Source organism: Vigna unguiculata, chromosome 10 (genome assembly GCF_037176805.1).
Source record: "Vigna unguiculata cultivar grain cowpea cultivar isolate G323 ecotype 2 chromosome 10, ASM3717680v1, whole genome shotgun sequence".
NCBI classification, from domain to species: Eukaryota; Viridiplantae; Streptophyta; class Magnoliopsida; order Fabales; family Fabaceae; genus Vigna; species Vigna unguiculata.
In genome coordinates, this window is record NC_140801.1 from 47534589 (window position 1) to 47549197 (window position 14609).

A 14609-nucleotide genomic window follows, 5' to 3' on the forward strand; every position below is an offset into this window, starting at 1 on the left:
TTGACTAATCCATGATAAAGCAGCACTTACTGACGGTTTTGAAACCTCTGGTATTTACCCGGCAGTTTCAAACCCCTATTATTTACCAAAGTTTTTAAAATCCATAGTAATTACCAACAGTTTTAAAACCCTTGGGTTGTGATTTTAAAACCCCTGGTAATTAACGGCGGTTTTAAATCCCTGGTAGCTATGATGCACAGATACGATACGTGTATCAGATACGACACGTATCTGATACGTCGATACGTTTATTTTGAAAATAATAGGACACGATACGTGATATATGAAAATTGAAAAGTGTGTATAATAATTCTTAAAAACATAATAAATATATTATTGTTATTGTGTTAATCCAAATTAAAATTATATGTACTAAAGTTATCAACATAAAAAATATAAATTATTGTCATCATAAAAATATCACTATAAGAAAACTCTTAAACAATGACAAATTTTAGTAACCAAAAATATGTTAGAGACCGATTTTATAATTAGAGACTATTTATAGACTAATTATTTTGGTAGCCGAAACTTTGGTAGCTAATGTTAGTGACTAATTTAGAAACCAATTATTTTGGTAGTCAAAATCTTGGTAGCTAATGTTAATGACTAATTTAGAAATCAATTTATAATAAAAATTATTTTAATTATCAATTTAGAGAGTAATTATAGTTTTTTTGAACTATTTTAGTTGCCAATAATTTTTAGTTTTTAAATTGATACTTAAATTGATCACTATATAGTGACTAATTATTTTTGTTACTAAAATTAATCATTATTCAAAGATTTTCTTGTACCGTACTATGACTTTGTAAATTAAATACTTAACTGATAAGTATCGATAATGTATCTTAAAGTATCGGATACGGATACGTGTCGGACACGGATACGTGACCTAAGTTGAAGTATAGGTGCATCATAGCCTGGTAGTTTTAAATCCCCTAGTATTTACCTGTGATTTTAAAACCCCTAGTAATTACCGACGATTTTGGAACCCCTAGTATCTACTACGGTTTTGTAACTCTTAGTACCTATTCTTTGTATGTTTCTTTAAATCCTTTATACTATACAATAGTACTGAAAGTCCATTTTTTACCCCTGCAATGCAATTCATTATATATTGATGTTTTTACTTTTCAAATTCCCTTAACTTTATTTGTTATACTTTTTGAATGCATATAATTCATAAAACATGTGATAAACAAAAATTCTAACATTTAGATATTTATTTATAACTAGATATAACATTCATAAAAATAAGGAACGTAGTCTATAAGTTCAAAGTAAATAATAAAGTTTAAAAGTTCAAACTAGTGAAATATTACAATATCTTTATTTAAAAGTTCTAATTGTTATAAAGTCAAATAAAATGAAAGTCTAATAAGATTCTTCAACTATCAATCTTGATTTAAGTCATTTGTTTCTCCGTTGGGAACACTCCCCTGATCAAATACCTAACATTAAAAATAATAATAATTAGTAACATTTTTCACAGTATAAAATATATATTAATATACTTAAAATTTAAATATTACCAATGATGAATGAAACACAGAAAAATCACGAGTCAATTGTCCTTGATAGTTTTGTATAAAAAAAGTCATCATTACCTTCATTTCATTGACTTGTGATATTAATAACATGCTTAACAACAATATAAATTTAAATCAAACTTAAAATCATCAACAATGAAACATATTACAATGAAGTTGTCTAAGCAATTAAAAGCAAGTGGGTCTCAAACATATTACAATATGCTCTTAATTAAATTTCTTAGCTAAAATTCGTGGGGCTAAAATCGAAAACATGCTTATTAATAATCTCCAACTTATGCTTATTAATAATAATCTCCAATTTTTATTATATTTCCTATGAGTAATTAAAAATGTTTCATATTTTATATATATATATATATATTACATTTTTATTATGTTATCTTAATATTATGTGTGAATAGTTTAATCATATTTTAAAGTAATGAAATTTAAATGAAAAAATATTTTAAAAGTCTAGGTTATTATATTTTAAATTTAGAAAAATCATGTTATGCATTATAAGTGTATAATAAATGTTATAGGTGCAATCGTGCTTAAATTTAAAATGAAATTAAATATGTTTGTAGTTCTTAAACTTGATGTGAAATTAAAATTTATCCTTATCTTAAACTTGTATACTAAAATTAAATATATTTGTAATTTTTAAATTTGGATGGAAAATTGAAATTTATTTTTATGTGAAACTTTTATACTAGATATAATTATTTTAATACAATAACATTAAACTTTTTTTTTGCATGTTTTAGATTAATATTTAAGCTTAAACTTGTTAAAAGATATAAATAAATCATATGTAGGCCTAGATCGTTGTTTGACATATCAAAAATATCAAAAATGTTTAATACAATTTTCACTTACTAAAACATATATTACACTCTAGATATAAGTGCATAATAAATTTTACAATTATAGAACTTATGTACCTGTGATGCATATTATACTTCTGTTTTTGTTTTTAATTGAAAGCTTGTTGATAAAAAATAGAATATCATATATTTAGAATATTGAAAAAATCTGAAATTTAACTCAATGAAAGATGATATCATAATAAAAATAGTGATACAAAATAATGTTGTAAAAAATACGATAACATTGTAAAAAAATGTAAACAAATATAAAAACACAAGTTAATGCCTTTTCTTTTGTCTAGCTTCGTAAATAATGACAGTGAAGACAATAGCTCCCAGTATGTTCGAATAGAATTCTGAGTCCACACAAAATCTGAATTTTATAAATTTTCATGCAATCTAAATATTAAAATTTTTCATTTTTAATCACTTTCAATTCTAACATAACTATCAATCAAACTAATTCTAAATATTTAATGAATTAACACATAGGTTCAAATATGGAATATTTCGAAGTAGTGATTTCACCCCACTAAAGATCATATTTCTTCTTATACGACATTAACCTGTGAAAAAAAAAATGTTCAACATTCTACGCCACTATTGACTATCCCTTTTGAAAGCATCACTCTTGAAGGTGTTCAACATTTATGATTCTAACAAAGATGTCAGAATATGCACATGTCAAATTGTGTGGCTGTCTTGTTTGGGAAATTTTCTTCCTGTGCTAGCAAAATCAACTTTCACAACTAAGACTGTGGAAGACTTTTAGCCCCTCCACACGTATATATGTATTAATATTACAGAAGCAAGTGTAACCATTTAAGCACAAGCTGTTGAACGAAAAGAAGAAGAAAGAGGATGAAAGTTGAAGTAGAAATAATTTCTAGAGAAGATATTAAACCATCTTCTCCCACACCCTCTCACCTTAGAGTCTTCAGGCTTTCCCTTTTGGACCAACTTATCCCATCGCCATATGCTCCAATAATCCTGTTCTACACCTCACCTAAGAGTAACACAACTTATCTTTCTGAAGTCCCTGAGAGGTTAGAATTGCTGAAAAAATCTCTATCAGAGACACTAACCAAATTCTACCCTCTAGGTGGCAAAATCAAAGAGGATCTGTCCATTGAGTGCAATGATGAAGGTGCTAATTTTGTGCTGGTCCGAGTGAAATGTCCTCTAGATGAATTTCTAGTCCAACCTCAGTTGACCGTACTAAACAAGTTTCTTCCTGTTGGTCTTGTTTCTGAAGGATCAAATTCAGGAACCTATGTCACTAACATTCAAGTGAACATCTTTGAATGTGGGGGAATTGCCATTGGCATGTGCATTTCACATAGGATCCTTGATGGGGCTGCACTAAGCACCTTTATCAAAGGGTGGACAGAAAGGGCCAAGGGTTGTAACCAATCAACCCAACCAAACTTCATTGCACCTTCTCTGTTCCCCGCTAACAGTCCATGGTTTAGAGACTTATCTATGTGGATGTGGGGTTCGTTGTTCAAACAAGGCAAGTGGGTCACAAGGAGGTTTCTGTTTAGAAACTCAGCTATAGCTACACTCAAGGCTCAAACACCAGGCACAGAAAATTCCACACGTCTTCAGATGGTTTCTGCTATGCTGTGGAAGTCCCTCATGGGTGTGTCCAAGGCACGGTTTGGTACCAAAAGACCTTCTTTTGTGACTCATTTGGTGAACCTGAGGAGAAAAATGGATGAGGCTCTTTGTCCTGAACATGGTATGGGAAATGTTCTTTGGTTGATGGCTGCAGAGAGTGTGGATGATAATGAGATGGGGTTGGAGGAGTTGGTGGGGAAGTTGAGGACTGCAATATCAAGAGTAGATAAGGAATTTGTTGAAGAATTGAGAGGAGATAAGGGAAGGTCAATTATCCAGGAGAGTCTCAGGGCAATAGGTGAGATGGGATCAAAGAGTGAAGTGGATTATTTTGGGTTTAGTAGCTGGTGCAATTTTGGGTTCTACGAGGCTGATTTTGGGTGGGGAAAACCCACATGGGTGAGTGGTGGTGGTTCAATTGATTCAGTTTCAATGTTCATGAATCTTATCATCCTAGTGGACACAAGGTTGGGAGACGGAATAGAAGCTTGGGTTACCTTGGAAGAAGAGGATATGATTCATTTGAAAGCAAACCCTGAACTCCTCACTTGTGCAATACTGGATCCAAGTCCTTTAGCAATGAGTTCTGTTGCCTGATTATTAGAATTAGCTTTCATTACTACTGAAAGTAATTTTTCATTTGAAGCTAATAAGTTGGTTTCACGAAACCAAATGGAAAAACAAATTAATTTAGTTGATCTTGAAGTTCATGTCATTAAATCCATTTACCTACTTACCTAGTTTTTCTGTATCTTATTTAACTCTATGTTCGACTGAGTAACAGTAAATGCCACTGATACTGTATATATGTATGGGTCAGAATTTGATTTCTGAATTATATAAACAACATTTACTCAGAAGCTTTCCCCACGAAAGAGAGAAAACACTTAATACAGAAAAATAAATCATACACACCTTGGCGATCTGCATATTGAGATAAAACAAACATAGTAACTCACGATACTTGCAGAGAAGTTTTTAACTAAACATAAATGGTGTATGAAATGCAATTCTAAAAAGGGAGTAGAGAATGCAGAGAATGTTAATTAAGGGTAAAATTTTGTATATTCTGATTTATTATATAGAAGTGAATAAACTGAAAAAAAAAAAAAAAAAAACTGTTTAATTGTGTGACATTTTGACCTTGTGCCAAGCATCTAATCCCAAACTTGTGGAACAAAACAATTAACGTTTAAGGAAAATACTAGTTTGATTTAGACTTCTAGCTACTCATCTTTGTCTACACTAGGCGAAGAAACGCAGAAAGTAAATGATTATATATAAAGTAGAAGAAAAAAATGCATATACCAAGGGATTGAGTTAAGAATGATGAATTGATGTAAAGGATCTATAACTACAATTCAATAACTCCATCCTCCCTGCATTCCCCACATCAATCACCATAGTTCCTTTCTTATTTGCACGTCGAACCCTACACAATTTCTTCTTGGAGCCTGCTCAAACCAACAAAACCCTTAATTAGCCAAATTCTCATTCCATTCACTCCAATAACAAATAAATAATTTATAATAATGCAAGAAAAAGAAGAACACATTTCAATTAGGTTACCTTATCCCATAAATGCGGGTGGATTTTCTTACGAACTTCTACCGATTGATCCCGGTCGGATCCTCCATTTTCCACTTGCAATCGGGGTTTTGCTGAACCCGAATAAAATGACTTGAAGTTTCATTGGCAGCGCTGTCATACACTGCCTCTGACAAGAAATAGACAACACGTTTCTTACAGGCATGGCAATTGTATGTAATTTTTCTCCCAACAATGATGAAATCTATTTGGCAGCGGTCTTTGGAGGACAAGTATGTATAGATAAAAAAGAAGAGTATGCCGAGAAAATAAGGGAACTGGGACTATTGACTTAAAGATGATTTTCATTCACATGAGAAGGTTTAAAATAGAAAAATGATATTTTAACCCATTTTTTTAACTCATTTTTAATTTATTATTTTTATTATTTTTAGATTATTTATTTTAATTTTTTATAATAATATGATGTGATAATCTAAAAATAATAAAAATAATAAATTAAAAATGAGTAAAAACAAATAGATTAAATTATTCTTTAAAATATGGCATGAGTAACTCCTGCAACCATAGAGACATAGCTTATGAACAAACAATAACATAAAAGTCTGTTGTAATTATTTAGATCGTTTGAATAGGTTAACTTATTTTTTTCAGTATCCATTTGTATATGTGATATATGATACGTAAGCATTGATCTAAGCACGGGTTAGCTACGAGATAAATTAATCTCTTTAGAATTCTTTACTATATTTTCTGGAAAACCCACTTTTTATTTTAAAAATTTTGGGCCCAATTAAATTAAAAATGGCAAAGTCAACCCACTTGTTTTTTTTTTTTAAATCTTCCGGTTCCCTGCTCTATTTTCTTCTCAATTTTCTCCACTTTTCAGAGTTGTTGTTCTACCCTTTTCTATTGTTACCATTCCTTCAAAATGAGGCTGGCTGAAACTAACATTGTTGTAGAGCTCTCTAGAGAACAAATTGAACATTTCCTTCTTCAACGTAAGTTGAATTCCAAATTTCAGTTTTTTTTTTTGTTTTTTAGTTTTGAAATCACGTAACTCCAAATTTCTGTTTTCTTTTGTTTTTTAGTTTTGAAAATTTTTGGTCTTATTTGGATTATGGACATGGACCTCACTCTCTTTTCCCTTTATTCTTGTTTGTCAACTCCTTAAGTTGTATGCGTGCTGGGTTGGTTTCTTTGTCTTTCTGAGTTCTTTTGACCGGTTATTTGTAAAATTAGGTCGTTTGAATTTTTTTTTGTAAAACAGGGTTAAGTCGTCATGGGGGAGGACTACATTAAAGGTGAAGTCGTCCTCCCCCAAACCGGTTTTATTTTTTTAAAAAAAAAAATAAATAAAGTCGTCATGCACAAACACGACTTTTGAAAATCTAAAGTTGAAGTCGTCTTCACAGCTGACGACTTCACTTTTAAATTTTTTTTCCATCGGCTGTGAAGTTGGCGCATGTTCATTCCTGCTTCCCATGATTGTCGCGTTCCTCGAAGAAAGATACTCCACGTTCCTCGACGGATCCTCCACATGCTCCGATCGCGTTATCTGCAGGCCATAGGGCATTTGGCACCCCACGAACTTGTGCCCAGAAACACTCACACTCCTGTAGGCTTCTTGAATGAAACTTTTGGAGCCTGAGGGAAAAAATGGTCAACCCAATTGTCTATTCAACACATCAGAATTGTTAAGGAGGGGCTGAGGGTTAAGTCGTCCGTTGTAAGGACGATTTCAATCTCAGATTTTAGAAACCGTGTTTGCATATGACGATTTTGGTTTTTTGAAAAAAAAAATGAAACCGGTCAGGGAGAGGACGACTTCGTCTTTAATGTCGTCCTCCTCCACGACGACTTAACCCTGTTTCACAAAAAAAAATTCAAACGACCCAATTTTACAAATAACCGGTCAAAAGGACCCAGAAAAACAAAAAAGCCAAAGTATTAAGGTAAGGGAAAGTAGAGTTTAAAGCTTTTTAAGTGTCTTGCATGTTTTTGGTTCTGAATCGATTTTGAAATGTTGGTTTGATGTTTGTAATTGTGTGAAAAATGAAGTATATGTGGTTTGGATTGGATTTCTCGGTTTGCATGCATGAGCAGGTGAGAAACCTGTTATTCTTGTCCAAGCAAACAACCCTCGCCTAAGCAAGAATAACAAAAAACTCAACCTTGCCTCTGTTTGGATTACCGCTTAGGCGAGGAGCTTCAGCTTTGAGCGAGAACAATCTCACTCGAGCGAGAACTCGTAGAATCTCACAATGCCCTCTGTTCGAGCTCTGGTCCAGACGAGAATGCCTAGCTTAAGCGATGGCTTCTAGCTTGAGCAAGATTCGAGATAGGTGCAGGGAAGTGCTTAATTGCTTGATTTCTTCTATGATTGGTTGTTTTACTCCTCAAGAGTATGATGTATAATGTTGTGCATGTATGATGTGGTGTATTGAGACTATATTTAATGTGATTAGCATGAGATAATAATGTTTTGAGATAACATGTTGACTATGTGTGGGAATTTCATGGAGAAATCCCTTGGGTGATAAAGTAGTGTATGTAATGACTTAAGGATTCAAGTAAGGTTACATCTGGACACTCTAATGGATTAGTCAGACTCACATAGAATAGACGGGTTCATATGGTGAGAGTAACAAGAGGTCCTAATCTCTGGCAGGATAATGGCCTTAGATGATCATGGACTAACCTTGTACATGGTAGGGTGAAACCCATTGACAATGATTCTACAGAGCAGTAGAGCCACCACAAGTTTCCAGTGAATCCGATTTTATTTACATGTATCCGGATAATCGAGTTAGAGAGTCTTCCATTATTTACTAACACATGTTGTGTGTGTTTTATAACTTGCTTATTATATGTTAAAAACTTGTTTTTACTAGTTTACCCTTCCTTTATGTGCTCTGTTTTCTTGTGGTGTTTTCTTTTTACAATGATCAACAATTTTGATGTGAACAGATGAAGAAGCCCCTAGTAACCATCAAGAACTATTTATGCCTTTTATGCTCTGATGAACAATCTTTTGCACAACTTTTTATGTCTTTAGTGATGTTTCTCTTGGGTTATTTTATGCTCATGTTACTTTTGTTGATTCTAGTATATTTTGAATTATTGTAACAATTATTTTTAGTATAATTTTCCATCTTTTGTTCTATTATATTACATTTATGAAATGTTTTATTTATTAAAAAATTTCTATTAAAAAATGAGTTGTCACGTCTTCACTCTCAAGTAGAATGAGTCATAAAAGACTACCATTTTTACCCCCCAACAATGAACATCATTGGACCGGAGCCTACTATAGCAAACCAATCTGCTCCCTAAGTCGCTGGAAGTCACGCAGAAAACCACACCGAAACTGCCAAACTGCAAAAAGGAAAAGCAAATGCCCATGAAAACTAAAAATGGGAAAGGATCTCCATAATAAAAGGATAATGATACTTTAACCCACATTTTTTGACCCACTTTTAACCCACCACTCTTATTACCCTTAGATCATCACATCACATCACTCCAAAAACTTAAAATAGATGATCTAAAGGTGATGAGAGTAATGGGTTAAAAGTGGGTGAAAAAAAGTGGATTAAAATATCATTTTCCATAATAAAATCTGAGAGGAAAACCAAAAGGAGAAAGAATGTGAAATGACAAATGCAAAAGGAAAAAAGTCGGAATAAAATAAAACTAAAATTACTCATTTAAAATGGATCTTCCAGCTGTCATTAATTCAATAATAATTTCAAAACATAATTTTGATATAAATAGCTTTTAATTGAAATAAAAGTTCAAATAAGTTGTATACTTTATATGTAATGCAAGATCGGGTAGGTATTTCATTTTAAAGAGTTTCAAAGATTTGTTTGTACATGACATTTTTAGTTGTGGTATTGACATTTCCATCTTCGTCGAGAATTAAGATTTTCAATCCTTTTTTATTCTGACTCTAGAAATAGCAACATACAGTTGGTCATGTGGGAATACTGGATATGGTAAATAAAGTCCAACCCTTGTCCTTGATTCTTATTGATTGTCATTGCAAAACAGAGTGCTAGAGAAAATTGTCTTCTTTGATATTTAAAAGGTAATATAGAATCAGAAGGCATTAAATTCATTATTGGTATAAATATCTTTTGACCATTGTTTTTTTCCTTCATTATAGTAGAAATCATATTTTTGCCCAAGTTATTAACTTATAACCTTGTGTCATTACAAAGACCTTTTGATTGATGAATGTTTCTTAGAAGCATAATTGACATACCTGCTTTCAACTTCAATCGATGATTTAGTATGCCTGAATATTTAATTTCATCCAAGAAGTCTAATGTAAACCACTCGGCTTGAGTTTCTTGATCCTCGTCTGATTGGCAAGGTGTGTCTGAACTTGAACTTAAGTATGTAATTTCTTCACTATTTATGAAGGATAACATGAAGTCATTCACTTGCTATAAAGATTCAATTGTTGGACATAGAATTGCTCCACCGTCAAAAAATTTAAGAGACATCATATTCACCTCAAATTCAGGATAAACAAATTGAACTAATGATAATAAAGGCAATTCAATGTTTTCAATTAAAAGATCTTTTGGTATTTCAAGATTGCATTCACCATTTTCGTTTAAATCCATATCTCTCTCTCCAATTTTGAGGATCAAATAAGCAAATTCTTTGATATTTGTTGCATTTTGCTTTGTGGCGGTATTTTATCTCATATTCGTTGTCAGTTTCAACACTTTGCAATATTTCCATAATTCAGAATAGTTTATTGTTGATCTAACATCATATCTGGATCCCTTTTTAACCACAAGAAAAATTTCCCTAAAATCTCCTCCCAAAATAACCACTTTACCACCAAATGGTTTTTGTTGCTTTGCATGATCAACACTTTTCATAATGTCCCTCAATGTTCTATCAAATGCTTCAAAGCATAGTTTATTCATCATCGGTTCTTCATCCTATATAATCAATTTGGTTTCTATTAGGAGCTAAGTACGAAGACTACCTTGACTGATGTTGCAAATTGATTCCTCATTGATCAATCACTGGTGCAGGAAAGACATTCTGTCGCGGTTATTTTGGTCATTTGGCCTCGGTTTAAGACCTGAGGCATATGCAGCCGAGGTAAAAAGGGTCATCTTTCTGCCTCGGTTCTCAACCGAGGCATATCCCATCATTACTGCCTCGGTTCTGATGGCAACCGAGGCATAATATACGTTAAAAATTAAAAAAAAAATTGCAGAAATGAACTTTCTCTCATCTTCTCCGACCTTCCACACCATCTTCACCACACGAATGACGACGAAACAGTGCTGATCGAGCAACTCGAGAAGTGTGACCACAGGCATATCAAGAACGACACAATACCTTCGAACCACCATTAGTGTAGCTTCGTTCACGGTCCTGCACTCATGAAACGAACCAATTCTTCACCAAAATCCCGTTGCAGCAAGACGGAATGAACCCAGAATCCAGAACGCGCCATGGATTTTTCCACGCAAACGAACCAATACGGACCTAGCCAATACACATCCACCACGCCAGAAAACTCAACGCTGCAACATCTGAACCAAGCAATCACGAACCCTAATCGCGAGATTCACTACATAGCAACGCCTCCATCAGATCTTCATAACCACCGCAACCAAAGTCATGAACACAACAACATCACGAACCCATTTAGAATGCAACGTTTTAGCCACTCCATTGCTACACTTCTCTGATGAAACTTACGCAGAGGATCGAAGAGGGAAATATGAGGGTTAGGGTTTTTTCGCACCAGAGGAAGGAGATGGAATGTTTTTGGTTTTGAAGATTTTTATCCCACCTTTTGCCTCGGTTCAATTGAAAACCGAGGCATATCACCATCTTCTGCCTCGGGTCCTAACACCTGAAACCATAGAGTCCGAAAAAAAAAAGAAAAAAAAATTGCTGACACTTTACTGCCTCAGGTTAGTAGCAACCGAGGCATAAACTGGCTTTACTGCCTCGGGTCAATAACAACCGAGGCATAAACTTGCTTTACTGCCTCGGGTCAATAACAACCGAGGCATAAAGCATTGCATAAATTACAAAACTGCCACCGCGTGTTTATATGCCTCGTTTCCGCTATAACCGAGGCATAAAGCTCGAGTTAGAAAGTCCAAAATGCACTAGTGAATATTGGTATGCAAAATGTTGAATGTGTTGTTTTTCCATCAGGAAGTAGTAAAGAAGCAATCACACTTGAAGCTACATTTATAACAATCATTCATTTGCTTCTTATAGTTGTTGACAATGTTTTCCACATGAAAGTTTGACCTGTTCCACCATATATATATATATATATATATATATATATATATATATATATATATATATATATATATATATATATATATATATATATATATATATATATATATATAATATTTAATATTAAATCTAATAATTTATAATTAAAATTCAAAAATAATTAATAAAAATATTAGTATAACATTCAAATAAAAATTAAACTTGGTTTTAAGTTAGAAGGGACAAAATTGTTCCATTTATAAAAAAAATGAATTGAATTGAACAAAAATAACGAATATGAAAACTGAATTCAATAAAAGACAATGACACATAACAATGAATTTAAACATAGTATTAACATTGAACCGTGACACAATGTTGATTTAACACGTAAATTTTTTTTAAATTAAAAAAATTAGAAATAAAAAAACACAAACTTACATTTGGTATAGAGAGTTCATATCTGTTAATTATCTAAAAGCTATTAACAAAAATGATTAAATTAACCAAAATTGATGAAAACTAAGACATAATTAAACACTTAAACTACATGAGAATTAAATTGAATAAACACAACAAAAATAGGACTAAAAGAGTATTTAAACTTTATAAGAATTACCTACAATAATGTAAATAAATTATTTATTTAAATATAAAAGTAATTATAATATTATTTCTATAAATTCAACTTTGAATAAATAAAGAAAAGGACTCGTGGATACGCACGAGTGTAATATATTATATAAATCATTACAGGGGCAAGGGTAACCATTTAAGCACAAACTATTGAACGAAAAGCAGAAAAAAGAGGATGAAGGTTGACGTAGAAATAATTTCTAGAGAAGATATTAGACCATCTTCTCCCACACCCTCTCACCTTAGACTCTTCAGGCTTTCCGTTTTGGATCACCTTATCCCATCGCCATATGTTCCAATAATCCTGTTCTACACCTCACCTAAGACTAACACAACTCACCTTTCTGAAGTCCCCAAGAGGTTAGAATTGCTGAAAAAATCTCTATCAGAGACACTAACCAAATTCTACCCTCTAGGTGGCAAAATCAAAGAGGATCTATCCATTGAGTGCAACGATGAAGGTGCTTATTTTGTGCTGGCCCGAGTGAAATGCCCTCTTCATGAATTTCTACTCCAACCCCAGATGACCGCACTACACAAGTTTCTTCCTGTTGGTCTTGTTTCTGAAGGATCAAATTCAGGAACCTATGTCACTAAAATTCAAGTGAACATCTTTGAATGTGGGGGAATCGCCATTGGCATGTGCGTTTCTCATAAGATCATAGACGGAGCTTCACTAAGCACCTTTATCAAAGGGTGGACAGAAAGGGCCAAGGGTTGTAACCAATCAACCCAACCAAACTTCATTGCACCTTCTCTCTTCCCCACTAACAGTCCCTGGTTTAGAGACTTATCTATGAGGACGTGGGCTTCCATCTGCAAACAAGGCAAGTGGGTCACAAGGAGGTTTCTGTTTAGAAACTCAGCTATAGCCACACTCAAGGCTCAAACAGCAGGCACAGAAAACTCCACACGTCTGCAGATGGTTTCTGCTATGCTGTGGAAGTCCCTCATGGGTGTGTCGAAGGCACGGTTTGGTACCCAAAGGCCTTCTTTTGTTACTCATGTGGTGAACCTGAGGGGGAAAATGGACGAGGCTCTGTGTCCTGAACATGCCATGGGAAATATTATTTGGTTGATAGCTGCAGAGAGTGTAGACGCTGATGAGATGGGGTTGGTGGAGTTGGTGGGGAAGTTGAGGACTGCAATATCAAGAGTAGATAAGGAATTTGTTGAAGAATTGAGAGGTGATAAGGGAAGGTCGATTATGCAGGAGAGTTTCGGGGCAATACGTGAGATGGGATCAAAGAGTGATCATTTTGGGTTTACTAGTTGGTGCAATTTTGGGTTCTACGAGGCTGATTTTGGGTGGGGAAAACCCACATGGGTGAATGGTGCTGTTTCAGCTGATTCAGTTTCAAGGTCTACGAATACTATCATGCTAGTGGACACAAGGTTGGGAGATGGCATAGAAGCTTGGGTTACCTTGAGAGAGGAGGATATGACTCTTCTGATAGCAGACCATGAACTCCTCACTTGTGCAACGCTGGATCCAAGTCCTTTGGCAATGAGTTCTGTTGCCTGATAATTAGAATCAGCTTTCATTACTGTTGAAAGTGATCTTTCTTTTGAAGCTAATAAGTTGGTTTAACGAAACCAAATGTAAAAAACAAATTCACTTAGTTGATCTTGAAGTTCATGTTGTTAAATCCATTTACATACTTACCTAGCTTTCTGTATCTTATTTAACTCTATGTTACACCGAATAACAGTGAACGCCACTGATACTATATATATATATATATATATATATATATATATATATATGTATGGGTCAGAATTTGATTTCTGAATTATATAAAGATTAAATTACTCTTTTCTCTCTTTGCTTCCTTTATTTATCAAGTAATATTATAATGGTCAAGTTTTTCGTTGTCTCAATTTGGTTCTCATTTTCTTAAAAAATGATTCAATTTAGTTCTCACACTGTTAGTTTGACCAGACGGTATTTAATTTAGTCATCACCCTGTTAGTTTGACCAGACGGTATTTAATTTAGTCATCACCGTGTTAGTTTGACCAGACGGTATTAAAGTCAACGTCACGTGTTAATTTCTAATTTTTTAATTTTTATTTTTATTTTTTACACGTGTCACTTCACAATTGCGCCATGCGTCAAAATG

The 14609-nt window shown here is 33.4% G+C and overlaps 1 protein-coding gene, 1 long non-coding RNA gene and 1 pseudogene across 3 annotated transcripts; 2 read left to right on the forward strand and 1 right to left on the reverse strand.

Annotated features, from left to right (window-relative positions):
• Positions 1-1275: 1275 nt before the first annotated feature.
• On the reverse strand, positions 1276-5903 carry LOC114166267 (uncharacterized). Of its 2 annotated transcripts, XR_014985159.1 has the most exons (3): positions 5594-5878; positions 5333-5478; positions 1276-1454 (listed from the first exon to the last, which is right to left on the reverse strand). It is a non-coding gene; the product is annotated as an uncharacterized LOC114166267 (long non-coding RNA). The 2 variants fall into 2 exon arrangements; XR_003599885.2 differs by lacking the exon at positions 1276-1454 and having other exon boundaries at positions 5281-5478; positions 5594-5903.
• Positions 3223-4802, forward strand: LOC114165584 (epi-neemfruitin B 7-O-acetyltransferse L7AT pseudogene; annotated as a pseudogene).
• Positions 5904-12626: 6723 nt separating the features above from the next.
• LOC114166583 (epi-neemfruitin B 7-O-acetyltransferse L7AT-like) lies at positions 12627-14136 on the forward strand. The gene has a single exon (XM_028051331.2). It carries the CDS (start codon positions 12663-12665, stop codon positions 14010-14012), a length of 1350 nt encoding a protein of 449 aa, XP_027907132.1. The 5' UTR covers positions 12627-12662; the 3' UTR covers positions 14013-14136.
• Positions 14137-14609: the final 473 nt, after the last annotated feature.